General features: G+C 37.3%; 1 protein-coding gene across 1 annotated transcript in view; it reads right to left on the bottom strand.

Annotated features, from left to right (window-relative positions):
• The window catches only part of UBL3 (ubiquitin like 3), a 70,224-nt gene that overhangs the window by 10,644 nt on the left and 35,629 nt on the right, over positions 1-23,951 (bottom strand). The window contains exon 2 of the mRNA XM_077745378.1: positions 3,427-3,535. Within this exon, the coding sequence (XP_077601504.1) occupies positions 3,427-3,535 (109 nt within the window). The remainder of the gene's footprint in view (positions 1-3,426; positions 3,536-23,951) is intronic.

Genomic DNA, 23,951 nt, shown 5'->3' with positions numbered 1-23,951 from the left:
AGGACTGATGGATGTGGGGGGGAGGGGGAGATGGGCATGGAGGAGGGCACTTGTGGGGATGAGCACTGAGTGTTATGTGGAAACTAATTTGACAATAAACTATTTGTAAAAAATAAATAAATAAAATTAAATTAAAAAAATAAAAAATAAAAAATAAAATATCCTAAAGAGAAGTGACAGATAAGTAGAGCATTTTCCTTCTGAGTGTTCAAAGTGATGAGTATGAACTTGATAAAAGCGTGCCCCCTACTGACTCCACACAACAGAAATCCGAGGGGAGAGAAGAGCCAAGGGCGGCAGTCATTTCTTCCCCAGTTCCCAGTGCCATTTCTCTGGGCCTTTTCCCCACCCTTGCGTGCCTCTGTTGCCTTCTGATGCAAGCGCCCTCAGGTCCCTCTTCTTCTAGAAGAAAGATCAACTAAGCCTTTAACACTTTAGTATGGATGACTTTGAATTCATTGCATCCCAAATCACTATTTCTGGTCAAGATGGACTGTCCATATACATAAAGACAAATGACAGTGTCTAATTCACTGGAAAATATTATTCTAAAGTATTTAAAGTACTGTTTTGAGATGCAAAAACTTAAAGCTATACACTTCATTATTTTATGAATGTTGTGAGTCCCATGTACTTCATTGGTTTAATATGCTATCTATCTTCCCCACTCAGAGAATCTAAAAGTTAGAGAGACCTATAGGAAAACAATGCTTTAGGGAGGGATTTCAGCAGCTAGTAACATATATTTAGTGGCTATTTTTTTACACCCCCGACCAGTAAGAGCTAGGTGTCTGACGATTCCATCTAGTAGCAATATTCCGCTAAACTGCCAAAGAGTAGACCAAGGAAAACGAACTCTGGCCAAAAATATATTGCACCAAGTGTTTTTTTCCTACGCATTTAATATTTACTATACTTTCATTATTAGCACCAACAAATATTGACATGTGCTGACCTTTAGTGTATTGAGATAAAATGTAGAACTAGATTTTTAATTTAAATATTTTCTATAAAATGAAAATGATTTATTCCTATTCCCTGTACTGTCTAAAATTGCAGAGCAGAAGTGGTAAACTTAGGAAAGGCTGGGCTCAAAAATCTGCATGTGAAAATAAGTGACGTAGGATTGATACAACCTCAGTGCTGGTGAAGGGCTGGTTCATTCGTATGGGACACCATTTATGGTGAGCACCTGCTTGAGTCCTGTCTGTGTACTCCTAATCAGGATTTTTAAGGAATTAAAAGCAATTTTAATATCTAAGTCAAACCACTAAGAAGGTAAAAGGTTTTTTTCTTTTTTAACCACAGGTTATAATGCTGCCCTCCACAAATAAATTTTTAAGAGGGACGGCCCTCTTTTGTCTTGTGTAACATTTTCTACAATACCATAGATGTCCAAACTGACCTTTACTCTCTCCTCCCCAAATAGGAGAAATAATCTTCTGTATCATATTTAGTAAAACATCACTATTAGGTATTTAAAGATGCTTTTCTGGGGCACCCAGGTGGCTCAGTCGGTTAAACATCCGATTTTGGCTTCGGTCATGATCTCATGGTTCATGAGTTTGAGCCCCATGTCAGGCTCTATGCAGACAGCTCAGAGCCTGGAGCCTGCTCGAGATTCTGTGTCTCCCTCTCTCTCTGCCCTCCCCCACTCATGCTCTCTGCCTCTCTCTCTCAAAAATAAATAAACATTAAAAAAATGTTTTAATGCTTTTCCTACTATAGTTCTCTGTCCTGCCTAGCTATTAAGAAAATCCAACATTCTAAGAGCCCCAAATTTAATCTACTTCTGCTTTTCTGAAATTCTTTCTTACCTCTAATCTTTAGCTTTAGTCCCTTCCTGATTTAGGAACTAGCACTGACCAGTCCCTTGGTTACCAATGCAAAAAAGATCCAGTCATTTGAAAGTACTTGTCTAAATCAGTGTGTCTTAAACACAGGTTTATGAATCCTGAGTTCATGAACAACACAGCCATGCTCTAAGGGTCCAAAAGTCCTCAAGAATTTTTAAATCATGCTTTCATTTTAATGATAATCTGGAAGAGATTATATAGATCATTCAAATAATCACCTTATAAGCAAGTAGAGCCTTGGGGTTTATTGCCCACATATGCAGTTTATGACTGTACTGGCGCCAAGCAGTACCTCTTTAACTGTCAGGAGGCTCATAAGAAAAGAACAGAGGTTTGCTAAATACATAAACAATGCATTCTTGCTAAGTGACAATTGGGTCCACTGTAGTGAAGGAAGGTTTTGTGGTGAATCTGCAGATAACTGGGTCCTCACACAGCAAACAGGAGCACGGGCAAGCCAAACTCAACAGTACCGTATTCGTCGTGCAGGCAGGGGGTTGGTTTTAGCAAATATACATCATCTGGGAGGTTAATGTTGTTAATTTGAACATTATTGGTTTTAGAGTTATATGTGCGCTTTCCTCTTAGATCTTTTTTAGTTTTGTGGTTGTATAGGAGTTAATAAGGATAAAGCATCTTAATTGGGTTTTATGTTTCTATCTTTAAAAAGAAAACTGTAATAAAAATAATCTGAATCAGCACTAGGAAATCTACAGGAATTTTCTTCCTCTAAAGGAGTTCCATATATTATTTAAGGTTCAGAAACACTGATCTGATTGATTCATTTTGAATACACTGTGTTCTTTGTTGAAATGAGTCTTGCCCTTTAAAAGTCGAAATTGTTTTGTCTAGTAAATTTAAGTTAAATCAGCTGAAATGTTCATATCACTATAATACACGCCCCAAAAAGAATCAAGATGACTTAGACAAAGTTCAAAGGGAAAACACAAGCTGAAGACTCGCTTTAGGGTGGCATGACAAAGTCGTACTACATGGAAAAGAATCGGAGAAAGGAAGAAAGATCACCCTCCCCTCTCTCAAATTTTGTTCTGTTATGGATACTGGCTTGAAAATGCAATGCATAAATAGATTTTATACCTTTGCCCCTTGTAGTTCAGAGGACATATGAAGTGACATGAATTAGAAGCTTTGTATTAAACTCAGTGCTAAATTGATTACATATAGAACACTGGGAAAGCATTATAATTTTTTAAAAACAGTTCTCTTCCCTCTTACCTTGTGTTCTGTATAAACAGATTTACTGATACGAAAGTGTGTACATGTGTTAGCTATGTGCTGGTTTCCTTTTAAAAATTAATTTTCACTTACATTAAAATGGTTCTAAGGCAAAAACAGGGGTTCTGCAGACTGGCTCCTTCCCCATTTTGCAGTGAGGCAGCAGAGGAGCCAAGTCTAAGGATGAACACGGTGCTCCTTCCCCTTTAACTCTCAAGCCCGAGAGCCTCAATCCTAACTTTTATATCTTTATTAGTTTTTCAAAACGTTTGTGAAACAAGGTAGGGTTTCAAGAACTAACATCATTCATTCTCAAGAGAAAAACACCACTCACCCATTGGCCAATTGTCATACACATGCTTCGCAATGTCAGAGGCAGAATCATTAGGAGAAAACAGGAACTCTTTTGTTTTCCCGCTTACCAAGATGAGGCGCAAATTTATCTGAAAGAAGACAATGATTCTTTTAATATAAATCTTGACATTTTTAAAGTAAAAAAATGACTCCTAGGCTTTTCATTCCAATCTAAAGTATTCTAAAGTATTATCAAATGCCATTTTTTGGTTATTTATTTAAATTCTGTAAAGTCTCTCTTTTTTTAAAGAATGGGAATTTCACATATGATTTTATTTCCATTATTTATTATACATGTGGGGGCAGATATATTTGCCTTAATAAATGAACAAAGGAAAACCAAAATTCGTAAAGCTTTTATATTTAATTCCTCTAACAATGTTCAGAACTGGACTTTTATATGTTACCACTATTACTGTAATATACATATTTTCCATTGAAAAAAATAAAGTGTTGACTTTGCAGATCACATCATTAAACGGGAAAACTTTAGTTGATTATTTAGAAAAAAATGAAAAAGAAACAATAACTTATATATAGCATTTTATCCTATAAAGATTACTCAAACCGAGACAAATTAACCAGAAACAATAAAGAACTTTACAGGAGTTAAAGGAGAACTCAGCAATAGTAGTTACATCTATCCCAAATGCATGATCATTTATTTGGGGAGGGCGAAGGAGAAGGTATGTGTGACAAAGGACATACATATATGCTCAGTGAATAACCTAAGGTAAATAAATAATGGAATTAAAATTTTTGAGATCCAATGAATTTACATTTCCAAATAAACATTTGTTTATACCTTTTGTAACACATTTCTAAATGCACACTTTTTATTATTTTTTGCTATCCAGAATTATTTTGATGTTATTTTGAAAAACTATGGTATCACTCATTTCCCTATGTTACAGAAATTCAAGTGGGGTTTTCTATCCTTCTGGGCCTCTGTTAAGAGAGCAAATAAGACCTTCCCAAAAGTTGGGTCTAGTCCAGAGCTGCATTCTGGGACTGGCCCAACTTCTTTATATATAAAGGACAGAGAATGTCATTGTACTGGTTTGAATTGCACCCAGTGCCAGGTTAGCCAAGCTCTCTTCTTCAGTTACCAATACTTTTTCTTCTAAAAAAAAATAGCAGAACATCTTTAAGATGGCCAAGTCTACAATGAATAAATTGGTGTCTAACCCAACACCATTAAGATACCAGGTCACTGATTTACCATCTATCATCACCACGGCCAATGCCACTTCCCAGTGACTCAGCACTTTGAAAAAGTATTGAAAGTTATAAAATACCTCCTCTAGAAAAATGCTATGCACAAACAATTGCTCATTCACTGCGACGTGACTGGATCCCATATTAGATGGGGTAGTTACAATATTAGAAATTATATTCTAACTGTATGTGCATTACATCTCCATAAAAAAAGTTTTTTAGAAGATAAAAGAAAAAGAAATCTATATTCCAGGTGAAAAGCTCTTTCTGTATGTTCTTTCTGTACGTTCAGTAAGAATTTCTTGCTGCCTTTCCTAACTAGAATGGAATCAGACCAAAGAGCATAATACAGGAAGAAATCTGATGAAATCACACGGCTGCAAATAAGTAAACTCTTTAAGTTCCATCTGAATACAATTCAAGTAATAGTTTGTAAGAATGATCAAATTTTAAGAAAGCATGACTTATTTATTTCCTATAACAAATTAAGTAATGAGTGATTTTTAAAGCAAGGAACCCAACAACCATATAATAGGAATTTTAGTTGTCAGAGATATACTACTCATAGCAGTCTCTTTATATGTAAATATTGATAAATATATACTATACTCTCAAGTTATACGGAAACTTTTAATGGCTTCACACTTCTACAGTAGTATAATGCCCAAGAAAATTTGCCCCTCATAATGGTTCAGCCACATGTGTTTGTTTAACCAGAAAGAAATATAATTAAATTCAAGCCTCCTAAAAGATTATGTAAATGATACGAAATCTACTTTTTCTCAAAATCATGTTTTTAAGTTCGAATTTAATTTCTACTGGGCTTTTACTCAAATTATAATTATTTAAAAATAGCAAAGAAAAAAGGGGGGAAAAGACTCCTTAGAATCTGTAGAGACAATGCCCAAGAGTACTTCAGATTTTCCCTAATATCCATCAAGGTGGAAACAGGAAAATAAATGATAGTACATCTTACTAGGGAAATCTGCACAGTCATTAAAACAACATGAAATACAGATCTATATGATTTGACAAGGAAAGATTAAACAAAATGACATACACACCCCACCGCATAAATACATAACACTAAATGGGTTCATGTGGCAAAGTTCTCAGCGTTTCCTTATGTTAAAACTGATACACATCACTGTCACCAGTAAACTGGTATTTCACTTTTGTTTCAAAATCAATGGTCTAAAGAATTTATGTGCGTCTAAGTTTTCAGAAACTTAAGAAACTTTTGGCCTCTGGCTGGATTTGACACAGGTTAAAAAAGTTTTTTGTTTTTTGTTTTTTTTAATTTTTATGGGTGGACATAAACTTTTCAGTTTGACACAGACCTACTAAGCCCTACTTATTCACACTGGCCTGCTCCATGCACTAACAATACCTGCCTGCTCCCAGAAAACATTTCCATTTGTAACTGTGATGGAGTTTCAAAGTGGCTCTGGGCTACAAAATCAGAACAAAAAGCAAAGTAAGATTTCAAAATCTACCTCAGAGAGAACCTAAACCCGTCTGTGGGTAGGGAAGAAAGAGAATATGAAAAACTCTTAAGTCTATAAATACATATACCTAGGTTTTACCAAATCTTACAGTTAAAACTACCTACAACTGACAGTAACAGTTAAAGACCGCTTCAGGAATGGGGTTTATGTCCCAAATTAAAAAGAACAGCAATAAACTCACAAAATTAAGTTGCTGAGTAAAATAACTCATTGCCCAAAACTCTTCCAGGGCCTGGTAGAATGCCTGGCGTATATATAGGTTGTGTTCAATATTTGTTGACTAATATTTCAGTTCTTCAGTTTCAATATTCAAGTGGAAATATAGACTGGCAAGGGTCAAGCACGGAGATTCAAATCCAGGCCTCAGCGTTCTGGGATTATCAAATGGCCAGTGTGGTATGGAATATAAGAATGGACGATAATCACTGTTGGGTACTCATGTGAACATTGGGCAGTTCCAACATGTAAGCATGTCAGGCTCCAGATCTTCATGTGAGCGACATGCCACAGTGTATACACATGCTATCATTTAGTATAAGGCATTTTCAAAAGAAAAATTAATTCTGACCTACCATATTCCACATGTATATTGTGGATTTATAAGCTAAAGATTGGGTTATTGATGCGGAAGTTAATGGATGCATCTGGATCTACTCCTATGCTTATTTCCTCTAGTCTCTTGCTCCCAGACTAGAAGCATACATCTGCCTCAGTATATAGTCAGGTGTATCTTAGGACTATAACACCAATGGAGGGAAACACTAAATCGCACAGTTTTTTTTTAGAAAATAATCTTGAAAGCAATCACGCAGATAAATATCTGGATACACATGTGGGTCAGCAGTTAATTAGTCCTATCATAGTAAAACTTTCTCAAGCTAATTCAGATAATGTTAATTACAGTTACTCTGAGCAAATGTATGGCATTCCTATAAGTGTGAGCTAGTTTCCTTTAAAAGATTATGTTCCGGGGTGCTCGGGTGGCTCGGTAGGTTAAGCGTCCGAGTTCGGCTCAGGTTATGACCTCACAGTTCATGGGTTCAAGCCCCCCATCAGGCTCTGTGCTGACACCTCAGAGCCTGGAGCCTGTTTTGGATTGTTTCTCCCTCTCTCTCTGCTCCTCCCCCGCTCACACTCGGTCTCTCTCTCTCTCTCCCTCTCTCTCAAAAAAAAAAAAAAAAATTAAAAAAATTTTAAAACCCTCTTGTTTACAGCTTAAAATGTGATACAGCACATGTAAGTAATTGTCTAAAAATGAAACTGTTACTCAGGACTCTGAATGACTTCATATGAGATGGAGATATTATGTAATAAAATCCCCAAGGGATGGCGTTTAGCTTATCCAAATGAATGATACATTTCATAATTATTTTTGAGTCAAAACAGGATCATTAGTGAGGTAGCTACCATGATCATTTTCCTTCAGGCCAATGGAAATGATAAGAATTCTTCTATGCATGTAATTTCAAGTTAAAAAAAGGTTTTAGTCAAGCTGCCATTTCTACTTGTCAGATTATAGCAATTTGGAGAAATCACATCTAGAACTTAATTCATACAATTTGTTTTCAACTGGTCAGGATGGAAAAATACTTAGAGGAAGTAAACAGGGAGAATGGGAGAGGGAATTAATTGGAATGGTCTTCATAAATAAAACAGACAACTATGGAGATGGACCCTGTCCTTTAAGAGAAATAGGGCTGTTTTCTACCAAGAAATCAAAAGGTCGATCAGAAAAGGAATTCCCAACTTCTGTCAGAAGGATAAATGAGTACTGGGGTACTACTCTACTCCACACTTAGGTGAAGAACTCTGCCTTTTTTGCTAGAGGGCAAGCAAGTGGCCAGTGGAGAGATGTTAGACTTTCTTTGCAAATCAGTTTTTTAAAGCTCTCAACTTTTCAAGGGGTAAATAAAGCCAACCCCAAAAGGTTACACACTGTGCGATCCCATTTATATAATATTCCTGAAATGACAAAACTATGGAATGGAGAACAGGTTTTAGGAGGAGGAGAAGGGGGAGGGATGGCTGTGTCTATAAAAGGGATGCACAAGGAATGTTGGTGATGGAGCTGTTCTGTATCGTACTGTGGTGAGTGGTCACATGAGTCTGCACATGTGATAAAACGGTACAGAACTAAATGCAAACACACACACAAGTTAAATGCATGTAAAACTGGAGAAATCTGAATAAAGTCTGTGGATTTTATCAATTTCTTGCTATGATATTGTACTACAGGTATGTAAGATGCTACCATTAGGGAAAACCAGATGAAGGGGATATGGGATTTCTCTGTACCATTTCTTACATGTGCATGTGAATCTATAATTATCTCAGAATAAGATTTTTTAAAGTAAGCCCTCAACTTGCTAAAAATGTATATATGTCTGTCTTTATTCTTATTTGCATTTGAAGATGAATTACACTTTTTAAAAATTAATAATGTATTAAAATAGCTATTTGATCTAGAAAAAAGTATATAAGGCTATCAGTGACTTATTTTAAGACAGTGTATACATGTTAAAATAGATAAGCACATTTTCTTTTTCCTAGAGTTATGGATTTGTAAGTGGTAATATTTTGAATTTCTGCTAAACATTAAAGAAAAATGGAATGTGGAAGAAATGTGCTCATTTTTTTAACATAGAACTGATTTAAAACAAATTATTCAAACAACTGCAGTGTGAAAATATGGTAATCATGTATTTCATAAACTTGCTTTTAGTTGTTCATTTACTCAAATATTTTCTGAAAGAGATACTGTGCTTGGTGCCTGGATTACAAAAGATTTATTATGAGAACCTTGAGGATTTCATAACCTTGAAACTATGAGAGAGACATCATTATGGGGGAGGGGGGAGCTAGGATATAAAATTTAAGTGCTCATAAATATTAGCTGAATTAATTTTAAAAACAAAAAGGAGAACCTGGAGTCTGACAATCCAGAGTAGGGTCTTTTTGGTACAGTGAATAAAGAAGTAGAAATGCTAACACTTGCCATTTATGGTGTGGCCTTACTGTATTTCGGGTACCGCACTTCGTTACTACTCACCTGGCCCACTTCTGAGCAGGTCTTACCACTCACATTTTAGAGTTACGGGAACGAATTTAAAGACTTTAGTAAGTGGACAGACTGAGATTTGAACCTGGGTGTGCTAACAACACAGTATTTGATGCTCACTGATCAGGTCAAGTGAACCAGGTGGTCGCGGCAAATTCCTTACCAGAGTCTCCGTTTTTGTTTTGTTTTTTTGTTTTTTTTTTTTATTTCTAGGAGACAGAGAGAGACAGCGTGAGCAGGGGAGGGTCAGAGAGAGAGGGAGTTACAGACTGAAACAGGCTCCAGGCTCTGAGCTGGCAGTCAGCACAGAGCCCGATGCCGGGCTCGAACCCACGAACTGCGAGATCATGACCCAAGCGAAAGTCGGACGCTTAACCGACTAAGCCACCCAGGCGCCCCCCATGGTCTCCGTTATTATTCTCCATCATCATCTTAGCNGACCCAAGCGAAAGTCGGACGCTTAACCGACTAAGCCACCCAGGCGCCCCTCATGGTCTCCGTTATTATTCTCCATCATCATCTTAGTTATGCTTGCCTCCCTATGCTCCAACCACAGGTATCTTTTTCAGTTCCTCAAAACTGCCAAGTTCTTACTTGCCTTAAGGTCTTCACACAGAATGCTGGGTGCCCTACGCTCCCCACCCCAACCCACACACACCTGGATTAAATCTGTTTCAAGAAGGATGGCACAACTAAATCCTCCTGAGCCTCCTCATCCTGGGTGAAATAATGAAACAAAATTTTTGAAAAAATAGTAGAAAAAAATTCAAAATAGAATTAGAGAAGTCAAGAAAGCATCCGTATTCCCCCCTGGAACAAAGCAGTTTGTGAATTTGTGAAGAAGTTATATAAGGCCTCCATGGAAACAGATTTTTACCTCTAAGAAAACACACCTGAATTCTTGTCTATGAATTTACTGGTATTATGGCGTCACAAACTAAGGTACATTGAGATTTGCTAAATGAACTGAAACTATGGGATCTTTTTCTACATTCTCTTTAGCACTCAGCATGATGTTGATTCTAATACACATGAAATATAAATCTTTATGGGTAAAAACTCAGTGGAATTCCTTTTCATATGTAAAAACAGTTACCCACCCTGAATGAACAATAGGTAACGGGGAGGCTAGAGTTCTCCAGTTTAAGTTCCAGAGTAAAACTTTCCTGACATCTCATTTTAGTTGGCATGTGAATTTCCAGAACATTTAACTCATTTTAAAATGTAGGTGGAGAACAACATTCCAAAGCAACATGTAATGCTTTTTAAATTATATGAACCTGTCAACTATTTATTAAATTACTTTTTGAGCAGTGAACACAAACAAGAAACTGTTGGGCTATACAAATAAACTGACAATATTAAATTACCCTATTTGCTTTCTAGAAAATGTAGATTGATTTTTTTTTCCTCCTCATCAGTGAAGAAACAAAGAACACAATGGGTTCTTGTAAGTACAGTTCCGAGTCAAATAATGTAGCTCAAAATTTATATGACATTTAGTGCCTGGCACACAGTCAGTGCCTAACTAGCTATTATCACAAATTATTTATCATTGTCATCATCATAACCATCGTTAGTTTAGTAGATCACATTATATTAACTATGCAATGCTCTTTTTAAAAATCCTTTATAAAGTACATTTACTTTAAAACAAGTTTGGGAAACTTTGGTAGAACTTTGGGAAACTTTGGTTCCATGAGAAGACTGAACAATATGTTTTCTTGAGAAACCTTCCAAATTATTCTTAGAATTATAATCTTTCAAGTTCTAAATCCTGTAAACTTAGAAAACATGTTGGTTCTGAAACCAAATTATGGTTCTGTATCACTTTAAAACCTGACAGTGGGATACAAGCTAGCTGCTGTCACCAGATTTCAACATGCCACATACTATGGACTAAATCGTGAATTTGAATTAAACGAAAGTAGTCTCTCTGGAACAGTGGATTTGTATCTAGGGAAACCTTTGTTTTGAGAAAGACTTTCAGGCCTTAGGACTCACTTAATTAAGAACAACAGTTCAGCACAACGGTTTCTGTCAGCCAAGCACTGAAGATATTAAATTATAGAAGGAGAAATGGAACTGGCAAAGACAAAGCAATAAAGGGGACACTGGGGAAGGGAGAGAGTAGCCTTTCCTGTACTTATAATCTTATGTTCACGTATTTCAGGAGGATGACAACTTCCTTTTCTCTGCCCATCTCCCATTGGTAGAAATAGGAGGGTTTACATTTTTTGGCTAATCGCCTGAAATCGTGGGGAAGGAAATTAGTATTTACTGCATATCAACTATGCACCAGAAGTCTTCCTTACCTACAGTTTCTCATTTGAGTAGTTCTAGCACACATCCTATTTTGCTATCTGCTGTATAGTACTTTCTCTTCTCTACTCACCTAGCTGTTCTGATAAAACCAGGTATGAATGACACAGGATGAAACTTTCAGATCCCTATATTTGCTTTGAGATCCCTATGCTTGCTCGTTTGCCTTGGCTGTGCCATTATTTGAGCCTTGCACCATATCCTCCTTGAGGTGAGTGTCTGCCCGTCTGCTGGGGATATCAATTTCCAGATTCTTTCCCCCTTGCGTCTTCTATGCTATTATCAAATCCTCAGCACTACTTTAAATCCTATGCCTTTTACAACATTCCTCAACCATTCGACTTTTAAGATTGGAAGGAATCTCAGAATTCATCCAGTTCACAGACAGGGAACAGACAAGGAAAAGAGGCCCCAAGAGGCTCGCGAGTTAGTGGTGAAGCCAGACAGCAGAACCCAGATTCTCTCTCTCCAGGGTCAGAGTTTGTTCCGGCTTCCTTCAGCGTCTCCCCACACTCCCTCTCAACCTCCTCCTAGGTCTCTCTAAACACTGGACTTAGGTCTTAATCAAATAGCCACTCCAGAAGGGCTTGCTTTTCTCTCAGGATTCACACAACTTTTGGGACACAATATTCCTTAATCTGCTACGTACTAGCTGAAAACTAATCCTGCTTCTCTGAGTGATAGAATCTCTAGGGACTATAAGTGAACGTTAAGAGAAAAAGAGTTCTGTACTATATACTGTAGGATAAATTTGGAAATGCCAGGTTAAAAAATTCAAACAAGGTGTCTGCCAAGAGCTGGTGGGGAAAGTAATGGAGAGTTCATGTTTGATGATTACAGATTTTCAGTTTTGCAAGATGAAAAGACTTCTGGAAATGGAGGGTGGTGATGGGTGCACATTATGAATGTCTTTAATACCACTGAACTATATCCATTTAAAACAGTTTAGAACACAAAGACAATGGTTTGTTGAAATAATAACTTCCCATTAATAATTAATCTTGATCCTCTGAAGTTTTAAATTACTGAAACATAGTAAAACAGTAGGGAAGTAATCTCATTTAGGTAATTCTGATATAATAAACTGTTTCATTTTATACAAAGTATAAGAATGGTTACGATGGTAAATATATGTATTTTACTACCATCTAAAAACCAAAAAATATTTACAAAAAGATTCAATGTTTCTTCTCTGCAATACTTCTCAGAATCATTCATATGCCAAAATGAATTTGTGAATCTCTAAGGGGAAGACGGACTGATAACTCCTTCAGCCGATACTTCAAAAGGTTGAACACACAAATGTTTGTTAAACAAGATATGAGGCTAGATGCTATAGAAGGTGCAAAGATGGTCAAGACATAATCAGTACTCAGGATTTGCTATAAAGCATTCAATCACCTCAAGAGGCTGTGGGGCTAACATAAGCAGGCAGCTGAAAAAGCCTGTTTACTGAATTTCAAATTTGTTGAACATAATATACTGATGTGGAACCTGATCTGCATATAATTAAAAAAAAATCAGCCATCAATCTTATGGCATAATATTTTATCATAAATAATGTTGAAATAGTTGTAATTAAAATAACCTATTTATACGTATTGTTAGAGGATGTCAAAGTAACATTCCTTTTTGCAGTATAATTGTGAATTAAATATTTGCACCACAGCTGAATGAAAGGAAAGCATATACCCAGAAATGGCCTTTAATATTAGTCTAAAATACACATTAAGATGGAATCTTGAAAACGCAAAATTGAGGGGCGCCTGGGTGGGCTCAGTTGGTTGAGTGTTGCTCTCTCTCAAAAGTAAATAAACATTATAAAAGTTTTTTAATAAAAATGCACAATTGAAAAGGCTTATTTTTCAAGAAACCTCTTTTTTAAATGCATTGGTTTTTTTTTTTGTTTTTTTTTTTTTTGTTTTTTGAAGAAAGAGCANTTTTTAATAAAAATGCACAATTGAAAAGGCTTATTTTTCAAGAAACCTCTTTTTTAAATGCATTGGTTTTTTTTTTTGTTTTTTGAAGAAAGAGCGAGAGAGAGAGCATGTGAGCAGAGGAGGGGCAGGGAGAGAGGGAGGCACAGAATCTGAAGCAGACTCCAGGCTCTGAGCTGTCAGCACAGAGCCCACAGCGGGGCTCGAACTCTCGAGCTGTGAGATCATGACCTGAGCTGAAGTCAGATGCTTAACTGACTGAGCCACCCAAGCACCCCTAAACTTTTCTTTCTTTCTTTTTTTTTTTTTTGAGGAAATGGCTTAGACTTGATGCCATGACTGTGGCTAGAAAACAAACAATTTTCATGTGCCTTTGCCCTAGTAAAGGGAAACAAATGGTTCTCTGAGGGACTGTCCTAGACGACTGTTCAAGTCCCTTCAAACTCTAATATCATGTGATTAGCATTAAACAAAAAGGTTATGTTATTTAGAAATATAACAATTTTATTATATATAAAAAAATACGTGTACGATGCACAAACATTCAGTAATGAGCCTGTGACTCCTATCAGCCACACTTCTATTTGAATTCATAGAGGTGGAATGATGAAAACCGACTGCCTTCACTTCCTCATCGCTAACTCTGCTCTTTAATTCCCTGTAAATTGGCCTGTGGAAGCCACACTACTGAACCATACTCTTGAAGGTCACGTACAACCATCTAATAAGAAACATCAAATAAACAGCTTCTTCTCATTTCTCATCTTCCTTAGTCTCTCTGTGACATGTGACACAGTTAATTCCTTTCCTCGTTAGGTTTCTGTAATTCCCCAAATGTGTTTTCTGAAACACTAGCGTCCATGAAGGATTCTGGGAGAAAAAACAGTTCAGTGATCAGGTGAATCTGCAAAACACTGCTTCATATTTTCCCATCTTGGAGAGCTGCCATGTGTGTTAACCTATTAAAAACCCAGAGAATTCTTGCAGTGAACAAATCCATCTAACTTTAACACAGCTGTGGTATTTAACCACAGAACCAATCTTCTTTCTCACATGACCAGCCACCACCCCCACAGGTCTAGAGTTTGGTAAAACGTACTTTAGCGAATACTATTCCCATTTCTTTGACCCTCTCTTTTAGTTGTTCTTTTTCCTCTTGTACTCCAAATACGGGTTTTCCAAGGTTCCCTCATCAATCTTTTCTTTCCCCCCAACACTTTCCCCACACTCTGGGGGTGGACAGGGCTTCAGCTGTCAGCTATGTGGAGCATTCCCAAACTAATTCTCCATGGAACACCAATTTTGTTTCTCCAACTGTCAGCTGACCGTTTCCAATTGGCCAGCCTGCTGTCCTCTCAAACGGCATGTTTAAACTTAGTTCTTCCTAAATAACAGTGTTCATTTCTGCTAAATTCTCCTGGTCTCCCAGTTACGCAGGCTTGAAGGCTCAGGGTTGTCATTTACTCTGCTCTTTTTTCCATTTACTGGGTTCCTAAATTCTTGCAAATTCTCTCTGCTGCCTCTCAGCCCTAATCCATCTTGCACAGCGCCAAACAATTTCAACAGTTTAAAACGTTGTCACTGTGTTACAGGTAGCTAACATTTACTGACCATTTACAAGTGGTACTTTGCACGAGGTTAACCCTACAACCCTACGAGACAGGGACTACCACCTCCATGTTGCAGATGGTAAACTGGAACGGGACACTGAGATTAAGCAACTTCTTAAAATCAGAGTTCACAATCCAAACTTCTTAGTCCAATCCAATTACTACTATTTCCCAACCCAAGTTTCTATTCCAGCTAAATTGATAAATTCATTATAAATCCTATCGTGCCAAGAATCATAAGAATGAATTCCTGATGCTGTTCATTCAGTTCTAATGCCTCTGTGACCACTCTAGCCTACAGTGCCCACTGGTCCCTCCGAGCTTCTACCCAATCATGGGCACGAGCTGGGGTGGACCTATGCGTTCATGTCTGCCTGGGGCAATTCTGATCTACATTTGCTGTATTACTATTATGATGAACAGTGCTCCCTTTTACTCTCTAAAGTATCTTAATACATAATATATTGTAAGGTCACCCTACATATATATATGATTTATTGTAGTAAGATACATTTTATATGTATAATTTAACTCTCCAATTAAATCATGGTCTTTAAGGATGGAAAATCAATCTTAAAACTTCTCAATAGTTCTCTCAGAAGTTGCTAACTTCTATCAACGAACACAGTTGTGGAAATGCGGAGCCTGTGGCCGTTTTGTGTTTTCCAATTAAATCCTCATTTTAGATCAAAAGAAGGGAAAACTGCGTATTTAATTAATGCACATAGTTAACCTCCTATGATTAACGGTGCCTGAAAAATAGTAGGTACTTAATATACTGGAAAATGAATGAATAATGTACTAGATATGCCAGACTACAGACAGCATTCGTAAAATATTTCAATAATGTACATCTAGCAGTGCACCCACAAAGGAGATCTACCAACAATTACCAACAAAAAAGTGTATTTTAATATTTTTTACTGTTTCACACAGTTAGGTGATGATAGACTCACTATTTTCCCACACACAACTATGTTGGACTATAAACCCTGAAAACAGACCACAGTGATAACGAAAAACAGTTGCCCTGAAAAGGGAAAAAAGAAAAAGTCATTTAAAAACCATCCTATTCTTTACAATATGTTTGTCAGTCAATTCATTATTCGAAAGTGATAGTGCGCTACCCCATTGAGGAAGACTACATTTGTCCGTCCATGAAGAAAACGATTGTTCCAGGCCTCCTGTGCTGTGCAGTCCTATTCAGCTTGCACAGACAATCTGCATCAACCTGTGACTAGGGACACTGTCACTTAGTGGTGCCCCAGATAGCCATGACCTCATGTGCTCTTAACACTGAGGTTCTCATTTATGAATTAGCGTCTCTGGAATACTCATGGATTCTTACTTGAATGCAAGTGCACTTTAATTATTATTTATTACATTCTGAAACTTTAATAAATAAACTATCAGTTTACTTAGGATTAGGATGACAAATTATTCAGCAGCACAGTTGTACATAACAAAAAGAGTAAAACAGGCAAATGTGATAAATGCATCAACACCAGCATATAATATTAAGTACAATTATCAGTAAGATACAGCATAAAATCTATGCAGGCTATCCTAAGAATGTTAATTAATAAAATCACTGAAATGCTAGTCATTGGAGATGAATGCATCATATAAAAAACAAACCCTGAAAGTTCATAAAAAGTTGTTACAGAACATAAATCCAGCAACATCAGAACACTGAGTATTACAACACAGAAAGCAAAACAAATAAGAACAGATGGTTTCAAAGAGGGGAAATAGAGAACTGCAGAGTGGTAAAGTACAAATTACAAGTAAAAGAAAAATGTTCACAAAGAAATAGTTAAGGAAAAGGTCAGAAGAACTCCTGGGACAAAGTAAATGACTAATAGCAAAAGAAGAAATGTTTATAAACAGGAACGACAGGAACGACTGTTATGAGCAGATTAGACAATTATCTGATCTACCAACAATCATTTGCCAGACAAATCATTCAAGAACTAAAGGACCCTGAGCACTGAGCTAAAAATACCATGGTTTGCTTTTTGCAAATTTAGAAACTTAGGTTCAGAGATAAAGAAACATTGTGTAAGTTTATAAAGGAACCAGAAGATAGAAATCTTCATTTGAGCAGTTAAGTATGACAACCCTCTGACTTGGGACTATATTCTGAGCAAGGCTTTTTTTTTTCCCCCAAACCATTGAAATCGCCTGTGCTCATGTGTATTAAATACCATCTGCAAGAATATGTGAGAAATTTCAGAAGTTGCTAACTTCTCTCAACAATAACTCAGAGTAACTAATACCATAAAACAGATATAAAAGTCTGGGAAGGATATTTAATGAGTCTCTGGACCTCTTATTATAAGAACTAATGACAGTGTTCCTATCACCTTCATTTCTTATATTAGATTTTGTTCTCAGAATATTCATGACATTAGTGTTTGAATAACTACTAATCCCTAAGGTACTATCCTTACTTTATCTTCAAAGTTTTATAAAGTATTGACTATGGTATAAACGCAGATATTTTAGGTAACAAAATTATTTTTTCCCAGTTTTCTGCAGAAGCAATTGAAGCTAAAAGGCACTCCAATTAACACTGCAGCCACCACCTCCGTCACACACACACACACGCGCACACATGCACTACCCATATGTATGCTGAGCTTTCTAGCTTAGTTCTATACAATGTAAAGGTTAATCTAGAGAATACAATAATGATTCTAGAAGTTAGAAGAAGAGGGGCTCCTGCTACGCTCAGCTCATCATAATCTTGTGGTTCATGGGTTCAAGCCCAGCCTCAGACTCTGTGCTGACAACTCCAAGCCTGGAACCTGCCTCAGATTCTGTCTCCCTCTCTCTCTACCCCTCCCCCACTCATGCAGACAGTGTCCCAAAATTAAGTAATAAACATTAAAAAAAGAGAAACTAGAAGAAGATATGAAGAACACGGATTCCTCAACAAGCGAGGCTGCTAGTGGATATGATTTTAAACATTATTTTGAGAGGTGCCTGGGTGGCGCAGTCGGTTAAGCATCCAACTCTTGATCTCTGCTCAGGTTATGATCTCACAGTTTAAGCCCCACAGTGGGCTTTGTGCTGATGATGCAGAGCCTGCTTGGAATTCTCTCTCCCTCTCTGCCCCTCCCCCGCCTGTGGGTACACTCTCAAAATAAATACATAAATATTTTTAAGTTTTTTAAATAAAAAATACTAAATAGTATTTTGATCAGAACTATTTTTTGCATAGATCCTCAGTTACCAGGTTTTATTAATTTTTCTTCTGCAGTACTTACTGCATCTATTTTTTCCTTACCCCTTGCCCCCCATTCACTCTGTCAACATCCTAGTTTAGCCTCTTATCAGTGGTTTCCTACTCATTGGTCCTCCTGGGTATCCTGTGCCCCTCTATGCCATTCTTAACCCTGTGCACTATAACTCATCCATGCAACAAATATTTACTGGGCACTTATCACTGGCCTACTATGTGAATGCTTTAATATTCAAGACCTATAAAATCAAGAGAAGTTAGCAGGTACGCTTTAGTATATGCTTCTAAGATCACGAAATTGGCTGTGTATTTGAATATGTTTTCTGGCAGCAGTTTTGGGGAAGAACTGAATGCATTAGGCCTACGAAATAACAAAGCCAGGATTCCACCCAAGTTACTGTTAACAGTTCCTACCTATTGAAGCCAACAATCCTTGGCATTCTTAAGCTATAAACACTACAGCCATTCATTTCCCATTCAAGTGTTCACTCATGACTGGAGTTAGTGACTTTGGTTACATATACATGAGCTTTTATGTATACAGGATCTGAGGCCTTCGAGGAAAAACTCTACGATAAATGGCTTTAATTTAGCAAATACTAAGCAATTTGGATTCCAACCAATTCTAATTAATAAACTTTTATGTCGCCAAGTTTCATTTGTATATCCACTGTTTGTAACCTGGATTACATTTCTATAGAAAGAAGTCTATATATGGCTTGTCAGTTTCCCAGAGAATTCCTTTATGTATTTAATCTAATAATAAGACTAAAATATACCAAATATGCAGTGAAAAGTAATAACACTATTAATAATCACAAACACATGCAACTCTTACTGTGTGCAAGATCCTTTTAGGTATTTTACATATATTGACTCATTTACTCTTCATAGCGACCCTAGAGGATCCTCCATGTTTATAGAGGAGGAAACTCAAGCAGAGAGTCAAGAGCCTGCCCAAGGTCCAACAGTTAAGAAGTACCAGAGCTGGGGCGCCTGGGTGGGTGGCTCAGTCGGTTAAGCGTCCGACTTTGGCTCAGGTCATGATCTCACGGTTCATGGGTTCGAGCCCCGTGTCGGGCTCTGTGCTGGCAGCTCAGAGCCTGGAGCTGCTTCGGATTCTGTGTCTCCCTCTCTCTCTGACCCTCCCCTGCTCACGCTGTCTCTGTCTCTCTCAAAAATAAAATTAAAAAAATAAAAAATAAAAAGAAGTACCAGAACTGGGTTTCAATCCCATCCTGGCTCCCGGTTTGTGCTTTTAGCCACTATGTTAAACTGCCTATAACTTTTAAAAAGTCTTAGTTAAATCTGCAGAGCATTCAAATTTTTTTAAGTATACCAGGTTTTTACTTCAAATGACTCATCTGGTATTTCAGGTTCATTTGAAGTTGAATGGTTTTATTACTTCTCTCACTGTTATTTACTTACTAACTGCTCACATACATTTATACAGAATTTGCTTCAGGATTAGTCTATACGGTCAAAGCTGAGGCTCCTGGACTGCCCCATTCATTTCCAAAATATATGCTTCCTAAATAAATAAATCTGACTTGTTCTGGCTTTAGAAACAAAACACAAAACAAAGACCCGACAATCTGTTAGAAAGTTAACTGTACAGGCAAATATTGCCACAACTTCTAAAACCACTCCAGAAATATACTGAATTAACCTCTGATTCTGGTCCTAAGTGTTGTATTGTACCTTTGCTGAGGGCAGGGTTATAGCTTGATATTTTCATCTGTTCATTTGCTGTAAATTCCTCTCCCCACTGACTCCTCTTGGCGACACCAATCTTGGAAGCACCATCCACTTACTCCCAAGAATGTTTTCTAGAAGCAGTTTTGGGGAAGAACTAAATGATCAGGCCTACAAAATCACAAAGACAGAATCCCACCTAAAGAAGCTACTAACACAGGTTCAAATCAGAAAAATTTATCGCTATGCATTTGAGACTAGTTTTTCCATGAAGGCAAGAAGACTGAGGTGGGAGTGAAGGGCTGGAAGACGGAACAAAAGCTCAATGATGATTCAAACCTGGGAGAAAGAAATGAAAAGACAGAACCCCCAAATAAGAGGGAAAAGAAATCGCTGACTCAAAGACCAGGAGTGTCGTATGGACTATCTGTTAACCTGATAACTTGTGGACAACTGAGGTCAACAGTCCTAGATGCCTGGACCACCTTCTACGGAGGCAGGAGTGCAAAATAAAAATCTTGTCCTCAACCCAGGCGTAAGTGAACAGACCAGTGGGAAATTTCTCTCCAGGTGGAAAAGCAGTGGACACATGACTGATCACACTATATGAACCCTCAAATTAGGGACAATGCATTTTTCTCCCTTGACTTGCAACTTGACTTCAGAGTAATCTAATTTGTCTAAAAACAGTATGTCATTCCTTGGGAATCATACTGGTATTCTTAAACTTGCACTTGCTTTTTCTTTGTAAATTTTATTTATTTTGAGAGAGAGAGAGAGAGAGAGAGAGAGAAGGGGCAGAGAGCAAGGGAGAAAGAATCCAGCACAAGCAGACTCTGTGCTGCCAGTGCAGAGTCCCACATGAGGCTCTATCTCACAAACCACGATATCATGACCTGAGCTGAAATCAAGAGTTGGATGCTTAACTGAACTGAGCCACTCAGGTGCCCCAAAACTGCACTTCTTTTAAGTAGTTGATCCTTGAACAATGTTGGGGTTAGGAGTGCCAACACCCCCTCCACCCCAACACAGTCAAAATTCCACATACAACTTTTGGTTCCTCTAAAACTTTACTAATTGCCTGCTGTTGACCAGAAGCCTTACCGATAACATAAACAGTTAATTAACACACATTTTGTATGTCACATGTATTAAATACCGTATTTTTACAATAAAGTAAGCTAGGGAAAAGCAAATGCTATGAAGAAATTACATTTATGGTACTGGACTATACTTATCCATACTGTAAGTTTATGTCATCTTTTCACAAGATGAATCCTGTCAGCACCTATATCACTATCACCTTACATGATATAAAACACTATAGATGATGTATGTATTACTAATGCTAGATATCAAAAATGGAGGGGCCCCTGGGTGGCTCAGTCGGTTAAGCATCCAACTCTTGATTTCAGCTCAGGTCATAATCTCACGGTTCAGGAGTTCAAGCCCTGAGTCCAGCTCTGCACTGACAGCACAGAACCTGCTTGGGATTCTCTCTCCTTTTCTCTGCTCCTCCCCTGTTCACTCTCTCTCTCTCTCTCTCTCTCAAAAGAAACAAACATTTTTTAAAAATAATAAAAATGTTAAGATAATGTGAAACTGGAGGTAGCTAAAAATTATTACAGTAGCACAGTATATACTGTAGTTAATTTTATGCAGTTAGGATTTCATACTACATCTTTAAGTTTATTCACATTTCTCTCAACTGTGAATGGCACCATATATGGTCTATGTTTGTGTATATATGTCTTGGTAAATTTTAACTTTTTACAATGGATTTGTGTATATTTTATGGTAGTAAATGATAAAATAGTAGTGTCTATATATAGTCGATGCATTCATGGCATATCTAACTTTTTGTTTTCAGTATTTCTAGGCCATGTGGTTCCCCTGCAAGGTTTTTCAAATTGTCACAAATCTCCAAAAAGTTTTTCAATACATTTATTTTTTTTAAAGATCTGCATATAAGTGGACTCATGCAGTTCACGCCTATATTGTTCAAGGGTCAACTGTAACTTGTCCAATATTGCTCAAGCAATATTGCCCAAGTAACTGGCTCAAGCACAAGTTAAACTAAAACTGTAAGGTCTCTACGAAGGCAAGCTTCCGTTTAGCTGTAAAATCAATACTGAGGACTAAGCTTAAAAAGTGTGGTAGTAGGGGCGCCTGGGTGGCTTAGTCAGTTAAGCATCCGACTTTCCCTTAGGTCATGATCTTGCGGTTCGTGGGTTCGAGCCCCGCGTCGGGCTCTGTGCTGACAGCCAGCTCAGAGCCTGGAGCCTGTTTCAGTCTGTGACTCCCTCTCTCTCTGACCCTCCCTTGCTCACACTGTCTCTCTCTCTCTCTCTCCTAGAAATAAATAAAAACATTAAAAAAAATTTTTTTTTAAATAAAAAAAATAAAAAGTGTGGTAGTAGCAGTAGGTGTTTTGTGTGGTTTTTAAAAATTATTTTAAAGTCCTGATTTTCAATGACATCAGAAATAATTTAGTTCTAAGGGCCAGTCGGTTAAGCATCCAACTTTTGGTGTCAGCTCAGGCCATGATCTTATGGTTCGTAAGTTCCAGCCCCACATCAGGCTCTGTGCTGGCAGTGTGGAGCCTGCTTGGGATTCTTTCTCTCCCTTTCTCTCTGCCCCTCCCCTGCTCGTTTGCTCTCTCTCAAAATTAATAAGTAATTTAGTTCTGCTATTCAATTCTTATCATTGATAGAAAAACCAGAAAACAAAAGATAAAGCTTAAAAGATTCATTGCAAAGGAAGATGAATGTTAGAGCTGGCCTAAAAATAATTAGATGATAAAAATTAAACCATGTGCTAAATGGCTAAAGATCTGAGTTACTTTTGGAACATTCCAAGGTAACTTTTGGGCCAGGGGTATTTTTTGAACACAGAAAATTCTGTTTCGCTCTCTCTCCCTCAGAAATAAAACATTAAAAAACTTTTTTTTTTTTTTTTTTAAATTATAGGGTTAGGTTGTGAGTCTTTGGTCAAACATTTACATCAACCAATCAATACATAAGCTTGTTTCATGTGTGTTTCTTTTTTAAAGACCCTTCAAACAGTTGTTTGTACACCTCTGTGAATATTCAAAAAAATCTGCTGAACTGTACACTTTTAAGAGTAAGTTTCATGGTATGTGAATTACATTTCAATTTTTAAGAACTGGAATTACATAAAGAATTGGACTCTAATACCAGTTTACAAGAAAACTGAGGAATAGAGGATGAAATAACACTATGAAAAAGAAAAATTTCACAAAATGCAAAACATAGTAGGTTCTACTGAACATATGTCTGGTCCTTCCAACAACTCAGTGGCACAGGAAGAGAGAGAAAGAGAGTAGAGGAGGAGGAACTAAAAGAATAAAAGACATTTAAGTGACAAAATCTAATGCAACTGTGCAAACCCTTTTTAGGTCTTAATTTGAACCAACTATTGAATAAAATCAGGAAATCTGAAAGTGGACTGCAGATCAAATATCATCATGGAATTACTATAATAATGAAATCATTATTGATTGATTTTATTTATTTTCATTCTTATCTATTAGATTCACACCTAAGGATTTAAGGAGAAATTACAAGACATCTGGGATTTGTTTTGAAATACTCCATGAATGGTGCCTGGGTGGCTCAGTCGGTTAAGCGTCCAACTTCGGCTCAGGTCATGATCTCATGGTTCGTGGGTTCGAGCCCCGCATCGGGCTCTGTGCTGACAGCCAGCTCAGAGCCTGGAGCCTGTTTCAGATTCTGTGTCTCCCTCTCTCTCTGACCCTCCCCTGCTCACGCTGTCTCTCTCTCTCTCTCTCTCAGAAATAAATAAAACATTAAAAAAAAATTTTTAATACTAAAATAAAATACTCCATGAAAAACAACTAGTAGGGAGTATGGTGCTGGACTCGGGGAAC

Source organism: Crocuta crocuta, unplaced genomic scaffold (assembly GCF_008692635.1).
Source record: "Crocuta crocuta isolate KB4526 unplaced genomic scaffold, BGI_CrCroc_1.0 scaffold258, whole genome shotgun sequence".
Lineage (NCBI taxonomy): Eukaryota > Metazoa > Chordata > Mammalia > Carnivora > Hyaenidae > Crocuta > Crocuta crocuta.
This window is presented reverse-complemented; position numbering and strand designations above follow the sequence as displayed.